Here is a 17598-nt window from a genome sequence, read left to right on the forward strand (position 1 = left end):
TCCCCTTGAGTCCATCTGGGCCAGAAGCCTTGCAGGGGTTGACCCTTTGTAACACAGAGATGACCTCTCTCTCCTGTAGGATCATAGGGCATGGGGTCATTCCAGTGCAGACAGCGTCACGCTCATCACTGAAGTCCTTTTTATTGAATCTGGAATAAAATGAGTTCAGATTGTTTGATAGACTGAGGGGGTCATCACACTGAGGGGCTGGTTTCTGCTGCCTGCCCATCATTTTGTTCAATCCCCTCCAGGCATCTCTTGCATTACCAGTTCTCAGTTTCTCCTCAACCATGTCCTTATCGTCTGTCTGTGCTTTTTTGATCATGCGTCCTATCTCCTTGTTTAGCTCTTTCATTTTTTGAGACCCTGCAGAAAGGCTTTTTTCTTCAGATTTAGCTGATGTTTCAGTTCCTTGTTAACTCATGATTTATTGTTAGGGTAGTTTCTGACTTCCTTTGTTTTAATTACCTTGTTATAACTGGCGGCTATGCGATCAGATGCAAGTGCATAGTCTGGCCCAGGCACATACACCAGAATTATTGTTATCTGTCCAAACTCGCGGGGCAGGTAATGTGGTCTGAATGAGGCAGTCATTATTTCGTAGTGAGTGGAACAGTCGGGTTCACGTACCGTGATGTTTGTTGCCCAGCTGATGTTTACAAACAGGCATAGTCCACCTCTGACACTTTTCGCTGTAGTATCCCGGTCAAATCAATGAGAGAGTATCCCTCTAAGTCGATGTTGTTTACATCCTCAGTCAACCATGTTTCAGTAAAGCAAATCAGGTTGGCCCTGCTGAAATCCCTGTCATGTTTGACAAGTACAGCAAGTTTGTGCATTTTGTTCTGTAATGAGCGAACATTGGATAGGGTTATTGTTGGGAGGGGGAATTGACTTCCCCTCCGTTTGAGTCGGTTCCGAGTCCCCCCTCTGGCTCCTCTTTTTTTCTTTCTCCTTTCGAAACAGATAATTTCAGGAGAGCTGAAGAGAAGTTTTGGAGGAGTCTTAAGCCCAATGTCCACCAGATGCGGTACGGCTCCGGTACGGAAGCTGTGCGTGCGCCGGAACAGACTCGCACCCATGTGAATCAGCGCTGCAATGTCCACCAGGTGCAGATGCATTGCGGTAGTGGCACGGAAACCGTCCGGAACCCGCACGGCAGTTTCTGCCACTCCGTTCTTTTTCCGCGTCTGATCTATTTTTGCCGGATCCGCTTGCATCTGACAAGCGTGAAAATGCATTTATTGACTTGCGGGTGATGCATACAACTCTATCAAACGTGTGCGGTGTACATTGCCTTCTGTTTCGGAGCTGTTCCGATCCCGTGCCCAGGCCGTTCTGCTTTCGTGCTGCATCTGGTGGACATTGGGCTTTACTTGTATGTCAGAGACTCAGCAAATCCGCACGGGTGTAAGCGAGAAACGTAGGCATGGGTAGTCTATTGTGCCACGGATTGTGTGGTTCTGTTCCATACGCGCTTACAATGTCACAGATAATCGTCAGTGTCCAGATTGCTGCTATGAGCTTGATCAACATGTTGTCAAACATGATCGCCAGGTATGGAATTGTTCCACTTAAAAACTTGGTACAGACTTTGATACAAAGTAGACAAACAGACATGCCAAGAACTGAGGGTCAGCACTCGCACATGCGCCCCTCCACCTCAAACATAAATGAGTGAAGTATGCAATTTTGAGGAACTTTGACTGAACACCTTTTATACAAAAGTCATGAATTTGATATTTGTGTCATATTGGATATCTTGTCAAATATTGTAATCTAAATGTTTTTGTTATTGTTTTTTCAATGGAGGCTAGCCACTCCTTAAAAATTAGGATTATGGGGGACCTTAATACTGAAGCATGTAAGGAGTGGAATGTAAGGATGTCACATAATCCAATGTGCATGTGTAATACCGTATTGACCCGAATACAAGACGGGGTTTTTTTCCTGGAAATACGTCTGAAAAAGTGGGGTCGTCTTATATTCGGGGTCTAGACTTTTAAATGTCATTATACATTCACAACAACAGATGGCGCCAGATTTGTAAAACGAGTCAAGCGAGCCACCGTCTCTCACAACTAGCCTACAGCGCCAGGCGCCTGAAAGATGGAGAGACACAGTGACCATCTCGAACAAAGTGGCTCAAAAGTAGGCCAAGTTAACCAACAACAGCGGAGGAGTTATGATGCCAATTTTAAGATCATGGTGATCAATGCAGCAGAGTCATCAAACAACTCTCGAGCAGCTAAGAAATATGATGTCACAGAATGTAATGTTGGAAGATGGCGAGCCCAAAAAGACCGTCTTAAAAATGCTAACAGTCAGAGAAAATCTTACCGTGGTCCTCAAAGCGGCCGCTTCCAAGAGATTAACAGGAGAGTGTGTGAATACGTGACTGAAAAACGGAACGATGGTATGCCCATTACCAGAGCCATCATTCAGCTGAAAGCCTTGGAAATCGCCAAAGAGCTGAACATACCCACCACCGACTTCAAAGCTAGCCTCGGCTGGTGTAGAAGAATGATGCGGCGCAATGGACTATCATTGCGACGCAGGACAAGTCTTGCCCAGCGCTTGCCCTCAGACTTCAGAGAGAAGCTACTGTCTTATCAGCGCTATGTGATTAACTTAAGGAAACAGCACTCATACCCCCTGGATCAGATGGGCAATGCTGATCAAACGCCTGTGTTTTTTGACATGCCAACATCTGTCACTGTACACAAGAAAGGTGAGAAATCAGTCATTGTGAAGTCTACTGGAAACGAGAAGAGCCGAATCACTGTCATGTTGGCGTGCCTCGCAGATGGAACCAAACTCCCCCCGTACGTTATTTTGAAACGCAAGACAGTACCTAAAGAGGCAATGCCAGCTGGCATTATCGTACGTGCCCAGGAAAAGGGCTGGATGGAGACTGGGCTTGTAGTGGACTGGCTCAAGGTTGTGTGGGGCAGACGGCGTGGGGGACTCAGAAAGAAGAGGAACATGCTGGTTTTGGATGCGTTCCGTGGACACTTGACTGAGCCAGTCAAAACTCAAGTGCGGGCGATGAACGGCGACCTGGTGATCATACCGGGGGGCATGACAAGCCAGCTACAGGTGTTAGATGTAGTCGTTAACAAGCCATTCAAGGATAATCTGCGCAAGAGATACACAGAGTGGCTCCTGTCTGGTAATCACGCATTCACACCGTCTGGAAAAATTCAGAAGCCTGCAGTACGTCGGCTCTGTGAATGGATCCTCCAGGCATGGGATGCAGTTTCCCCAGAGAGCATCATCAACGGATTCAAGAGATGCTGCATATCAAATGCCTTGGACGGCAGCGAGGATGACGTTATATGGGAGGAGCCGGGTGAACCAGAGCATGGAAGTGACGATAGTGAGAGTGAACACAGCGAGGCAGAGGACCTCTGTGAGGAATAGTCTAATGTCTAATGTCCTGACATGACATATGAGGAGCCGAGTTAGGCCAATTTGCACTACTGTTTTATTGCAATCTAGCCTGTTTTTTTGTTTTGTTTCAAGACTGTTCTACAATTAGACTTCACTTTGACGGTTAATGCAGTTATTGAAATTTTGATAGGCTACATGGTTGTTTTTTCACTATGAGATGGATAGGCTAATTGGTATTAGAAATACCAATAGACTACAGTTTATTTTCATTTTTGTGGTATTTAAATACCATGAGTCATTAATTTACAAATGTGATTACATTTTATTTAATTTAAATGTGACAGTTTCATCTAAAATATATTGAAAACATGATTTTATTTAAAACATGTTAAAAACAACAGCCTACCTTGTTTTATTCAATGTGTTTTTATTATCATTATTTTCAAATAAAACAATTTTCTTCATAAAAACAATTTTGGTTTTCCAAAAATGAGTCTTGAAAAAGGGGGGGTTGTCTTATAATCAGGGTCGTCTTATATTCGGGTCAATACGGTAATATGCCAGCAATATTATTACTGTTGCTAATAATGTGTTGCTCACTTTTGTTTTGTTTTACTCAAAATTTATTAAGCAAAAGACTAACCCAAACACAATATGAAAAGCATCATGTAAAACATTATTTTAACAGTGAAGTCTGTGGATGGGTGCTTATGGTTACTGTACACAGGAGATACCTTTGGAGGTACTTCCTGAAAGTCATATCTCGTAGCCCGTAAACGATAGGACTGACAAATCGTGGGAGAATTTGGTTTATAGTAAAAATGGCAAATTGTGCCGATGCTACACCTGCAGGGAACAAGTATGTCAGAACCTGAATTAACATAGGACGCACATAGGTGATCATACACAACAGTACCTGAAAGCCATGTAGGAGGATAGTATTTCTCGCCTTTGTAGCATCTGCATTAGCCGCTTTGGCAGCAAACACAATCTTGAAGTAAGTATAGAACAGAGTGAGCCAAACCAACACCAGGAATATTATGTGGGATGCATCCCTCTTCTTGAGACTGTATGTGCTCCTGAACACGTTATCCCTGAGGCAATACACTCTGGCATGGAAGAACGTTAGAGGTTCAGTGGCCAAGAGGATGAAGAGATCTGGTAGGACAGAAAGCACACTCATTGCCCAGATCAAACCAATCACAACATGTGTTCTCTTGACCGTACATATGTGGGCATGGTGGAGGGGAATGCAGACAGCAATGTAGCAATCCACTGCCATAAAAGCTACATTCAGGGGGGTGTTTTGTGTGGTGAAAATGGCAGGCAGGATGAGGAGGCAACAGAGTGAAACATTGATGGTATAGAAGACATAGGTGAAGATGAAGAGGGAAATGCTGATTGTCAGCTGGATCATGTCGTTGATCACCAGGTGGATGAAAAGGATATAGCGAGGGTTCATTTTGAAGATCTGAATAGAATAGAATAGAATGGGTTATTTTGCAGTATATTGCTCATCTCAATTTGCATTAATTAAATATGCTGTAGTGATGGTTTTTGGCATTAAAAAATTGCTAGAACTGAACTTAGTTTGCATGCAGCATTATTTCAGTCACCCTTTGATGTTGCCCACTTATTATCAAAGTGAAGTCAAAGTGAAGCTTATGTGGATGTGTATCTCTTAAACAGCAATTAAAGATGAACACTCTTGTGTAACTCGTGCTTTGGATAGCCTCCACCAAAAGTCATGTTATATTTGTGTTTATGTCAGTTAATCATACAGACTCTATGCATGCGGACATTGGAATGGTATGGAATGGAAATTAAAACAATAAAAATATAAACAAGGTGAATTTGAGTGGAAATGGAAAGAATAAAATTATACATCAGATGTTGTTCACCATCATCTGATGGAGACAAGTATGACGGTTCAGGTTAATAATGTTACTTCAAGTAGTTAGGTTTCACATAAAAAGCAGTAGGGAGGGGAAATAATGAAATATGCCAATAGAAAGAAGTTTGCAGCTATACAACAGTGCTGAAAGCAATTATAATTAATTTGAGAATCGTCATGTTAACTTGAATTCTTACATAAGTTACGTTTAATCACCTGTCTGGGAGGAGAAGAGAGTAGAGCAGAGGTGAGAGAGGGGTGGAGAAGAAAGGAAGAGAGAGGTGTTTCTCACTCTATAAACATTTTATACATTCGTTTCCCCTCTTTTATTCCCTAACTTTAGATTTAGAACTAGATTTAGCAGAGCACACACTTGCTGTTTGTTGAACGTGTGGACCATGGTAGCATTGATGTAGTTGATGGAGATGCCAAGGACAACAACAATCACATTCTTGCTGACAGCCATAATGAATGTGTCCCGGTATGCAACCATTGTCACATTACTGTCCCCGGATGAGTAATTCATTTGTCAGGTGTCAGCATCCTATAAACTTGTTTCAAAAGAGAAAGGAATACATTGTGGTATAATATACATAAATATCCTCTAAATTCTGTTAACAAACATTCATTTAACTTTTTAAGTAAACACACTTTAAGTCTTAACACAGAGTTTACCCCTTAATGTATGAAATAAGAAGTCCCTGGGAAAAGGTAGAAGGCAAACAATTAAACAAAAATTATATTCTCCACAATTTCATCATTATGGAATGACTCAATATGCATTAAAACATTACATTACAGAAACATCATTTGTTTATCTCAGTATAGACCAGCATTGCTCTCGACTATTCTACTCTACATGGCTACATCTATCAATCCTTCTTGCTTTACTTGAATGTTTAAATGCTCTGCAATCAAGTATTAGAAGCACATAATTCAATACTAACCTCAGGTAATGCAGTCAGATCTGGAGCTAGTCTGACTCAGTATGATTCTGCTATCGCAAGAGTAGACTTTATATACAACTGGTTGATAAATAGTCCTGGTCAGATGTGTTTGTGTGTGTAGATTTGTTTTTTCATTTGAGCACCTGTCCCTGAAGAACTCTCTGCACGTCCTTGACAACAAATGTCCCCAGCGGCTGCTGGTGTGGCACATTGAAAGTGTATGTATGCAGTAGTGCTGCATTATTTAATTCCTAAACATACACCCCCCCATGTTTCTTTTTCATTTTATGTGGGATTTATGGCTAGCCAAGGCAGTCAGAATTAAGAATGCAGATATGGTGAGGTGAGCTCGCACTGGTTTGTCAGTTGGCAGTTATCAGCAGAGAGAGAACCATATTACCAGCTACCAGCCAACTCACTTCACCATTTAATTGTTATGTTTAGGTCAGTAAAATGTCACCAAGTACCTTGATAAAACAATAATATTAATTATGCTCTTATTTGGAAATGTAGTGTGGTAAGCTACCCAAAATAGCCGTTGATCGCTATTTGCTGGTCGTGTTGCCACTTAAAATAATATTTGGAGTTAAATGTAGGGTTGGGTTGACTCACCAGCATGTGTTACTTGTTTGGGTTTGTGTGTACTGTTCTACCGGATGATTTTAACTTGAAGGGAAGCCAGAGTACGGGTTAGTTTTGGCGATCGCTGACGCTAACATCCGATCAGCTGTACTAGTGTTTAGACCGTCGCCATGGTAACAGGGCGCAGGGCGGACATCCGTTGTAAATACGTAGTGAATCAGTTTTTATGAATGAAAGTGTAGAGTTACATTGTTATTTATTTGTAGAAACATTATTACATTAGAGAATGATCATTTTTGGATATTTTATACAGAGAATGAATAGGTTAGTGTAATTCAGGGATGTTTTATGAATCTAATGTAATTAGAATTTTCTATTGTTGTTGATATTTTGATTATCTCTGTATTAGTAATCACAATGATTTGTACAGTATTTGTTTGTCAGTTGGCAGTTATCAGCAGAGAGAGAACTATATTATCAGCTACCAGCCGACTCACTTCACCATTTAATTGTTATTTTCAGAATAAACTAAACTAAACAAAATAAATCTTCTTTTAAAATATGTCACTGCATCCAGTCCACGATTCATGAGTGCAACACTGGCAACATAGCAACGGCTCAAAGCGTTCACATTTATATCAAAAAATGGCTTGCTCATCTCTCTGGATGAGAATACTTCAAGTAAGCGTTACTGTGGGCAGTAAGCTTTCCTTTCACCCTTCAGGGCCAGGACAACACAACCATCCAGGCTCCAGGCCAAACTTCTTCAGAGTCTCACCCCCATTCCTCCCCTCTTTCCATAATTGATCAATAAATTTCCATTTTATTTCAAGTGATGTCCTGCCTCAGAAGTCTCTCGCTTAGAGCACTCCCGCATTCAAGTTTTCTGAGGCTTTTCTGACATCACTCTGCACTGTCTCTGATGTTCCCCGACAAAATATATGAAGATGAGGAATTACCTCTTCTTTTAAACAACACCTGCTATAATATGATGCTATTGTACCTGATAAGATTGAAAAAAATCTAAACCTTATGCCTTTCCTTGGCTAAATGAGCATACTTACCACCATAATCCTTTTCAATGTTATTAATTCTGTTGTTGGCAAAATTTTCACCAAAAAGGTGGAATATGTAAGGTCACATGGCCCATCTATGGTGGGAATTTTGTAAACTTATTATAACAGAAAAGAATTTGGATCACAAACCGAAAAACTGTTTTTGCAACCTAAAACTATGACCATTGCAAAATATGAGCTAAAATGTGCAAGACAAAGACATCAGATTTACATCCAATATCATAGTTTTTGTGAACTAAATTGAAAATTTGAATTTGAACAAGTGCAATTAAATTTGATATTTCCATTGCTTCAGCCTCTCTCAGACTGCAATTTCATTCCTCATGCAACTGCATCATTTTTTGTTTGAACATTACATGGGGCTGAAGTGCGACTGCATTCCTGTTTTTTTTTTCCTGGGAACTTTTTGGAACTCGAGTATTAGGGGCGGGGCTTTGGAATTATGTGTGTCTTTCTGCTCTTCTGCTGGTCAGATCAGGGATTGAGTGACAGGCTTCTCAATCCCTCCCTGGCAGTTACCTCTGTCTGTGTAGATGAGAAGTGGAAAGGCCCATAATGAGAGGTGTTGCACAATAGACTTATCTACTGTCCTCATAGGAATGTAACATTTGTTGTTTTATATATTCCTTCATAATTCACTGCCAATACCAACTTATTACCACCATATTGTTTTACATCATTATATCCACTTCTCTTATCATCCTGATAGTAAACACTTCATTCATCACTTGTGTTGTTGTCATCACCATTACTTCACCCAAAAAATGAACACAGATAGCTTGACTTGCAATTAAAAAAATGACTTTATTCAAAACATGATTTCATACTTTAATACCAAAGATGCTTTAAAAAGTAAACAATTTAGTCAACAGAAATGATTGCTCTGATATAGAACAAGAACATTTGCAACATCAAACAACATTAGTAGTGGCAATGGGAGAGCGTGGTAATTAATCCCTCCAGCCACATCTGCATGTATTCTAAAGATTCTAAGATTTTGGATATCGTAATATCGTGATATGGCATAAGTGTTGTCTTTTCCTGGTTTTAAAGGTTGCATTCAGTAAAGTAATGTAATTTTCTGAACTTACCAGACTGTTCTAGCTGTTCTATTATTTGCCTGTACCCACTTAGTCATTATATCCACATTACTGATGATTATTTATCAAAAATCTCATTGTGTAAATATTTTGTGAAAGCACCAATAGTCATCCCTACAATATTGTCGCAATATCGATATCAAGGTATTTGGTAAAAAATATTGTGATATTTGATTTTGTCCATATCGCCCAGCCCTACTTACAACTGAACATTTAGCCCACTTCGTAGAAAATACCGAGATATATATAGTGTATCGCCATTCGGCCTAAAAATGCTGAGATATGATTTTTGGTCCATATCGCCCAGCCCTATCTGAAACTAAACATAAATGAGCCAAAACAGTTTGTTACAAGATAAAACAGGCTGATGAACAAAGTCTGATTCAAGTCTTAATTCAATTTTGACCAAACTTGTAGTTACTACATTTTGCCTTTGCACGGCAGTATTGTGTAAACATGTAATGAAACCTGATGCAAATATTTCATCGGTATTCGTGACATGTAGCTGCTATGAAGCTCTTATTTACTCCATATGATTGTGTTACACGTTTATATTTTACACATTTAGCTGACACTAATCCAGAGCACCTTACAATGATTGCAGCAGTAGAATGAGCTTTATTTATAGATGAAAGCGTAGAATAAGTAAGTGAGTAAAATTTTATTTATATAGCACCTTTCAAAACCTAGGTTACAAAGTGCTTTACAAAAGAATAAAAGGTTAAAAGAACAAACGAGATTTAACAACATTACAACAACAAAGCAACAACAGTTAAAGGCATCACAAATCAAAATCGTGTACATGATCACTCAATCATAAAAACACTTAGAAAAAAGTCCCTTGGCATCGCTATAACGATGCTAAAGGTACCCTTTCGCGTCTGGAAAGGACGCATGGGTGTTCCATAGACTCCATGGTAAAGCCTCTCGCGGCAGTAGACGCCTGCAACTTTCTCTCCTGGACCACGGAACACACAGTCTGGCGTACATTTTCTGCCCAAATAAGGCATTCTGGTTTGATGCATTTCTTTGCTTGAGCTCTTTGGTGATAATATTAATTTAAAAAAAATTGGTTGTAGATCAATTTCGAGGCCAAATGAAAAAAAAAATTGCTTGCACTTACCATTTGATGTCACCTGCTAGATAAATAGAAATAAATTTGGCTCATAACCATAACAAGTTATTGCAATGGTTTCTCAATAAACTCCATAAAATATAGCACTTTATAACGTCTGTATCATTACATCTACTTTACAATAAAAGTATCCAAAAGTATGACTGTGATTAGAAAAAACATCAATATCTTGAAGGATATTTTCAACTAAATAAGCAAAAAATGAAAAGACTTGATTTTATCCAGGCTGGAATCTCAAAGGGTCTCAGAAACTATGTCTGAAAGAGGCTGGGTTGGGCCAGAGCTGAAAATGTAACTTTGTCGTAGGACAACATTAAAGACATTTTTGGAAAGGCCTTGACCTAAGAGTAACATATGTCAATATAAAGAACATGGGTGGTTCCTGTACTGCAATATTGCCCTTTGAACCCTGACCCTGGGCTACTTTTGAAGGCTTATTATACAGCAACACAAGGGACTAGAGACATGGGGTCAACTTCTCTAGAAAGCTTTTGAGCTGTACTTTCATGGGGGTGGGGTTACTGATGGCAGGCGGCACTGAGTTGGGTTGAAATGCAATATTTTCTGAAATTCACCTGCTTCCCATTAAGATGGCTGAAATCTGACAAAAGATTTGTTCTTTTCCACCCTCAAATACCCCAGTAACAATGTCAATTCCATGTTTACAACGTCAACTATGGAAGGAACAACAACAAAACAACAAAACCCTCGGAGCAAGGCTTTTATTGTGAAGTGCTCATAGGAAGTGCAAACTGTAGTTTGCTGTTTACTGGCAAACTGCTTAATATTAGAAAGATGCAATACAGTCTGAACCAACAGGTTGATATTATAAGAGGATATAATCAAATAAATTACCAAAAAAGAAAACAACAAGAAAAACAACAACAAAACAACAAAACCCACGGAGCAGGGCTTTTTTTGTGAAGTGCTCATAGGAAGTGCCAAACGTTTTTCCGGGTGGAAAGTAGCGGTTGTGAAAAGGCAAACTGCTCAATATTAAAAAAGATGCAATACAATCTGAACCAACAGGTTGATGTTATAAGAGGATATAATCAAAAAAATTACAAAAATATACTTTTTTGGTGCTATTTTGCCGCGATTTCATCAGCTGTGTTTCATGGGCAGAAAGAGGTATGTTCAATGACGAAACAGATTATGCAACGTTTAGAAACGTTAACTCCCGACTGGCTCTTCTATTTAAATTATGCTTATTGTAAAGTAGATGTAATGATACAGACATTATAAAGTGCTATATTTTATGGAGTTTATTGAGATACCACTGAAATAACTTGTTATATAGGTTATGAGCCAAATTTATTTCTATTTATCTAGCAGGTGACATCAAATGGTAAATGCAAGCGATTTTTTTTTTCATTTGGCCTCGAAATTGATCTACAACCATGTTTTTTAATTAATATTATCACCAAAGAGCTCAAGCAAAGAAATGCATCAAACCAGAATGCCTTATTTGCAGAGGTGGTAGAAGTACCCAAATTCCTTACTCAAGTAAAAGTGCAAATACTCGTCTAAAAATATACTCTGGTAGAAGTACTGTTTCAAATCCTTTACTCAAGTCAAAGTATAAAAGTATGTGGACTTAAATTTACTTAAAGTATAAAAGTAAAAGTTGCCAAAAGTCATTTCTAATGTTCTAAACTGGTTCTCTGTTGAGCGTTCCTCTGAATCCCAGATGAGAAAGAGTCTGCAGCTCAGATCACGAACCCGAACCCTAGCAGCTGAATTCACTAACGTTAATTCTCTCTCTTGTTGCTTCTCTCTTCTTCGTGTTGCTTCTCTCTCTGTCCCTTTCCTTCCTTTTTGGTGTTGCTTTGCTGAACAAGCAGCCAATCACATCTGGCTCTTAATCAGCTGCTTCCGGGATGGAAGCCGTCTGATGCAGAAAATAAAAAAATTGTAGAAAATCAGTTGATTATTTCCCGAGAGTAACGAGTCCATTTTGAAAATGTAGTGAGTAGACAGATAGTACAGATTTTTCTTTTGAAATGTAGTGAGTAAAAGTAAAAAGTCTTCAGTGAAAGAAAAACTTGAGTAAAGTACAGATACTTCAAAATCCTACTTAAGTATAGTAATGAAGTATTTTTACTTATTGTTGTTACATTTGTTATTGTTGTTACATCCCACCTCTGCTTATTTGGGCAGAAAATGTACGCCAGACTGTGTGTTCCGTGGTCCAGGAGAGAAAGTTGCAGGCATCTAATACTGCTGTGAGAGGCTTTACCATGGAGTCTATGGAACACCCGTGCATCCTTTCCAGACGCGAAAGGTTACCTTTAGCATCGTTATAGCGATGCCAAGGGATTTGACAAAGAGTCAACATAGGGCGAGTTGGGAATGAGAACGGGTTGCCCAGGGGGAGACTATTCCACAGCCTGGGACCCAGGACAGCAAACGCACACTCCCCTGAGGGGTCAAGCCGGGGTATAAGGCATTAGTAGTTCACCAATATACTCTGGAGCAAGACCATTCAAAGCCTTATAGGTGAGTAGGAGGATCTTGAATTGAATCCTAAATTTAATCGGAAGCCAGTGTACTGACATAAGAACCGGGGTGATGTGAGAGTGATATGAGGTCTTAGTGAGTAATCTTGCTGCAGACTTTTGGAATAACTGTAACCGGGTAACTGACTTAGGCAGGAATAAACATTACAGTACATTACACACATTACAGGAACATTACAGTAATCAAAGCGGGAGGACACAAAAGCATGGATAACCATTTCCAACTGTTGGAAGGATAAAGAATAACTGAAAGAATAACTCTATTTATAGAACCAAAGTCCTGACGGGAGTGCTTAGATCATAGCACCACTGGGGAGCCAAGAGGGATAACAATCATTGGCCCGGGCTATGGCCTGGCTGGAGGCATGGCCTGGAGGCATGGCGATGTAGCTCCCTTAGCAGCCTTGGGTTGTCAATGACATGAGCAGCAGAGCGAGTGTAGTGAATGCTGGAGAAGGGCAACGTGGGCTAATTTGGGGAAAGTGAATGCAAGGTGGGCTTAGGATGCTCAGGAAAGCCTTCCAGAGTTCGTGAAGTGCCACCTTTTTTTTTTTTTAAATAAAGACCTCCTAATTACAGTCTGTGGATGGGTGATTACTGTATGCTCACTTAACACAACAGATACATTTTCAGGTACCTCCTGAAAGTCTTGTCCCGTAGGCCATAGATGATTGGACTAATGGATCGTGGCAGGATGTGTATAATAATATAGCAAGCAAAGAGGGAGTCCGCATAATGTTCAGGGAACCAGTACAGCAGAGCGTTTTTTAAAAGGGGGAATGCATAGGTAGCCATACACAACAGCAGCTGAAACCCATGGAGGAGGATAGTTTTCTGGGCCTTCTTAGCATCGGTGCTTGCCTCCTTGGCAGTGAACAGGATCCTGAAGTAAGTGTAGAAGATAATGAGCCAAACTATGACTAGGAACACTATATAGGTCATATCCCTCTTCTTGAGAACGGTGGGATTCCTGAAGACAGTTTCCCTGAGACAGAAGACTCGGGTATGAAAAAACTCCAGGGGTTCTATGGCCAGTGCAATGAAGAGGTCGGGGAGGACAGACAACATGCTCGTCGCCCAGATCAGACCAATCAGCATGCGTGTTCTTTTGACTGTACAGATCTGCGCATGGCGGAGGGGGACGCAGATGGCAATGTAGCACTCTACCGCCATGCAGGCCAGGTTCAGAGGGGTGTTTTCGGTGGTGAAAAGAGCAAGCAGGATGGCGAAGCAGCAGAGGGAGACATTTATTGTGTAGAGGGTGTAGCTGAGGAGGAATAGCATGACGGTGAGCATCAGTTGGATCATATCGTTGACCACCAGGTGAATGAAAAGGATGTAGCGAGGATTCATGTGGAAGACCTGGTTGGCGGGAATGAAGAGGAGAGGGGTATGGGGAGATGAAAGGAGAGGAGGATGGAGGGGAAAATTGAGAGAGGAGAGTGGGGAGGAAAGAAAATAGTTGAGTGGAGCAGAGTTCAGTAGAAGAGGGGCAAGGGCAAGACTAGAGGAAACAGCACATGGGAAGTGGGGAAAGGTGTAGAGAAAAGGGGAGTTTCTCCAAAGAATCATCATTACAGAACATTGATGCTTATTTTGGAAACCAAAATCTATGTTTTTGTACTGGATTTACATATTTCTAAGAGCACACCTTGTAGTATTGTAATTAAGTTTTCTCAATCTGACATAAATGGCAATTACTTGAGTCATTGCTGCAGTGTTTACAATGAACACATTAGCAAACATTGTACACCTTCAAAATGTAGTGAATTTAATATTGATGTTTACAGTAACTTTATCCTTGTGCTGCTCCTTTATCAAGAGCTGACAATCACCTGCAGAAGCATTTATAGATGGACAATGCTTTCTCACCACTAGACCTAGGATTGGACTTTTAATACCTAAAAGGTGTGCTGCTAATTCTGGTGAATCAAACATTAGCTAGACAAAGCACTCTTCTTCTTTCTGCCTGTAGTTTTACAGTGACTGTCCACTGACAACAGCCACACTCCTTGCCAACGCTGTGCTCATACATTTTGGACGCTTAATGGGTGTAGAAATCGGTGTAGGCAAATTTGATGGTATAGGACTCAACTGAACACAAACACATTTTTTTTTTTTTCAGATTTTTTTTTTTATTAGGCTATTTATTTCTAACCTGACGCGCCAGATGGTTTGTTACACAGAACCATCTGGGAAGTCGTCCATGGAAACTGTTTGGGAAAGGGCAGGCACTTTAAAAAAATACTTGACAGGTGATTGGATGAACCATCTGTCTATCACCGTCTATCACAGGCTAACTTCAACCAATCACATCAACGAACCATATTATGTAGTTGGACAGCGGCGAAGAGGAAAGATAACAATAAACTATGTAGTTAGCATGTCGGTAGACGATTCTTGCCGTCTTTGTAAGGAAAATTTGCGCATAAAGGGCACTCTTACTCTACAGTTCAGAAATAACTGATGTTATAGCAGCATCTACGGTAGCCTCTTTAGGAGCTGCCATTGTTGTGAACGAACAGTTGCTTCTCGCTGTCGCCACACCTAAACCGCGCCCGTAGCTGCCCTCATAGGACGCTGATTGGTCCGCACCACTGTGGTTCGGCCACAAACGCATAACTTGAAGCCTGGCAAGATGGATTCTCGCGTGATCGGGATCTCGCGAATCCAGCTGCCTCGCAAGGTAAATTTATTTCCAATTCCTATTTTTTTTTTTTCCAAAAAGGTAATATGGGTGATGGATGTTATTGTAGGCCTAACTCCTTGTTTTTCTATGTTGAGAATTGTCAGGTAATGATCATTTACATCTTAGTCCTCCTGCTAATAAATAAAATAAATTGAATTTTAATTTGTGAAAAGATGCATCATACAAGATTGGATGTGTAGGAACAGTAATAATTATTTTTTCCTCCATGCTCTGTCTGGTGGGACAGGTGGAACATCACGGGGGATATTTCATGAACAGACATGAATCAAACTGACACCTGCTGTTCTAGTTATTAATGCTTGATTCAGACGCGTAACATTTGAGTGAAATAGACTTTAGTTCATCTTTTGGCACCGCCCTGTCAATGTTGAGCTTGGAATTTTTCGACACTCACCTTCCCACAATTCTTCACATAATCTCTATGCCTGCAAATTTGGCTGTTCAGTGGACACTCACCGTTAATCCAGCAGCAGAGGTGGTGGTGATATAAATATTAATTTCTGCCATATCTCCTCATTAAATTGATCATAAGTGGTTGGTTGACAGTGAAGGAATGTCAAACCTGATGTTTGCGGAAGGTGTGAATGAGGCTGGCATTGATGTAGTTGATGGAGATGCCGAGGGCCACAACAACCATATTTTTGGTCACAGCTCTGGCGAAGGAGTCTCGATATTGTATAATCACTGTTACATTGGCAGATGACACGTTCATCTCTTGGAAGCTGAAGTTAAAGTCTAACAAAAGAGAGAGAACGTAATATTCATCAACTATCATAAGAAACATTAACCCAAATATGCAACTTGTATGCAACATTATAGAGTTGCTATAAAAAAAAAGCTCAGCATATAACGGAAGGATACATTGTAACCCAGGTTCTCTGAGTGGAGAGACTATCTCTCCACCCTACATATTCCATATGTACAGGGATTGACCCCCATGGGGGCAGTTGACGTGGATACTCTTTAAGACACATCACCTGTGGTGGCCACGCACTGATTAGTAACCTGTGGTTATATAAGCACCACGCATGCGTAGCCTCTCAAGTTAACCTTGATTGGAACGCATTTCGGAGTGACTTTTAGCTGGAGAGATAGTCTTTCCACTCAGAGAACCTGGGTTACAATGTAACCTTCCGTTCTCTATCGTGTTGAAACTATCTCTCCACCCTACATATTCCATATGTACAGGGACTCTGTAAGACACACCGTGAGGAAACCAAGCAGACCCAGCTGCTCCTGCGGGAGCATGAAGTGGCAGTTGAGTTCGAATGAGACGTCACCGCCACCAGAGTCACCCATGTGCTCAAATAAAGGAACTATTTACAAATACACTATGTACACACCCATGACCTAGGCGCAAGACGCCACCAAGGCTTAGCTGGCCCTGTCAGATGCTAAGGCCAGCCGTAAATGAGTGGAAGGCCACCTAGCCTGCCAGGTTGCAAGGCTAGCTTTGAAAGAAAAAGACATCAGTCCGAGCCAAGGTCCATTCTTGTAAGAGCCGTGGTCCCGGAGGCACGGTATGTCAGGCCATGTCCTACTGCACTGAGCCCAGCACACGCTCAGTAAATGGGGTGCCGGCTGCCACGTTCATGCAGTAGAACCTGATAAAGGTGGACGGGGTCGACCAAGAGGCCGCCGTACAAATCTCTGATAGAGGGGTACCTCTCCATAAGGCCCACGAGGTAGCGAGGCCCCGCGTGGAATGTGCACGCACCCCTGCTGGGGCCGACCTGCCTGCCTTCTTATATGCCTGTTGGATTGCATCCACAACCCAATGAGAGAGCCTAGTCTTGGAGACTGGTTGCCCAAGGCAGTTAGGTCTGTAACAGATAAAGAGCTGGTCTGTTGTCCTGTGGGCACATGTCCGATGAAGATACACCGTTAAGGCCCTGACGGGGCACAACAGCCCACTCAACCCTGCTTCACCATCCTGAAGAGGGTGGAAAGGGTGCAGCTCAATAGACTGACTGGAAAGGGACTCGGACCAGACCTTAGGGTGGAATGCAGGGTTTGGGCGCAGCACCACCCCAGCATCACCCAACAAGAAGCGGCAGCAGTCCTCATGCACCGAAAGGGCATGGAGCTCACCCAGTCTTTTGGCTGACACAATTGCCAACAAGAACCCGACTTGAGAGAAAGCCATTTCAGCCCAACTGTTTCCAGGGGCTCGAATGGCTCATGCTGCAAGGCTGACAGCACCACCTCCAAATCCCATGGGGGTACAGCTGGCCTTCTGTGG

The 17598-nt window shown here is 41.3% G+C and overlaps 2 protein-coding genes across 2 annotated transcripts; both read right to left on the minus strand.

The window, feature by feature from the left end:
* Positions 1-3739: 3739 nt before the first annotated feature.
* Positions 3740-5780, minus strand: LOC139662257 (odorant receptor 131-2-like). The gene is made up of 4 exons (XM_071540898.1): positions 5661-5780; positions 4646-4864; positions 4128-4567; positions 3740-3743 (listed from the first exon to the last, which is right to left on the minus strand). Exons 1-4 carry the CDS (start codon positions 5778-5780, stop codon positions 3740-3742), a joined length of 783 nt encoding a protein of 260 aa, XP_071396999.1.
* A 7475-nt stretch (positions 5781-13255) lies between these two features.
* On the minus strand, positions 13256-16068 carry LOC139662265 (odorant receptor 131-2-like). Its single transcript, XM_071540905.1, has 2 exons — positions 15919-16068; positions 13256-14008 (listed from the first exon to the last, which is right to left on the minus strand). The coding sequence occupies exons 1-2, from the start codon at positions 16066-16068 to the stop codon at positions 13256-13258; spliced, it is 903 nt and encodes a 300-aa protein (XP_071397006.1).
* Positions 16069-17598: the final 1530 nt, after the last annotated feature.

The sequence above is a fragment of the Centroberyx affinis genome, unplaced genomic scaffold, assembly GCF_046629955.1.
Source record: "Centroberyx affinis isolate AG114_WGS23_722 - 3 ecotype Tasmania unplaced genomic scaffold, CSIRO-AGI_Caff_v1 ptg003742l_1, whole genome shotgun sequence".
In the NCBI taxonomy this organism is placed as follows: domain Eukaryota; kingdom Metazoa; phylum Chordata; class Actinopteri; order Beryciformes; family Berycidae; genus Centroberyx; species Centroberyx affinis.

Coding starts and splice junctions, on each gene's coding strand:
- LOC139662257 (XM_071540898.1), bottom strand. CDS start 5,780: ATGGTTGCATACCGGGACACATTCATTATGGCTGTCAGCAAGAATGTG. Junction 4,865..5,660: donor ACACGTTCAACAAACAGCAA/GTGTGTGCTCTG, acceptor TATTCTATTCAG/ATCTTCAAAATGAACCCTCG. Junction 4,568..4,645: donor ATTGCTACATTGCTGTCTGC/ATTCCCCTCCAC, acceptor GCAATGAGTGTG/CTTTCTGTCCTACCAGATCT.
- LOC139662265 (XM_071540905.1), bottom strand. CDS start 16,068: ATGAACGTGTCATCTGCCAATGTAACAGTGATTATACAATATCGAGAC. Junction 14,009..15,918: donor ACACCTTCCGCAAACATCAG/GTTTGACATTCC, acceptor CCCGCCAACCAG/GTCTTCCACATGAATCCTCG.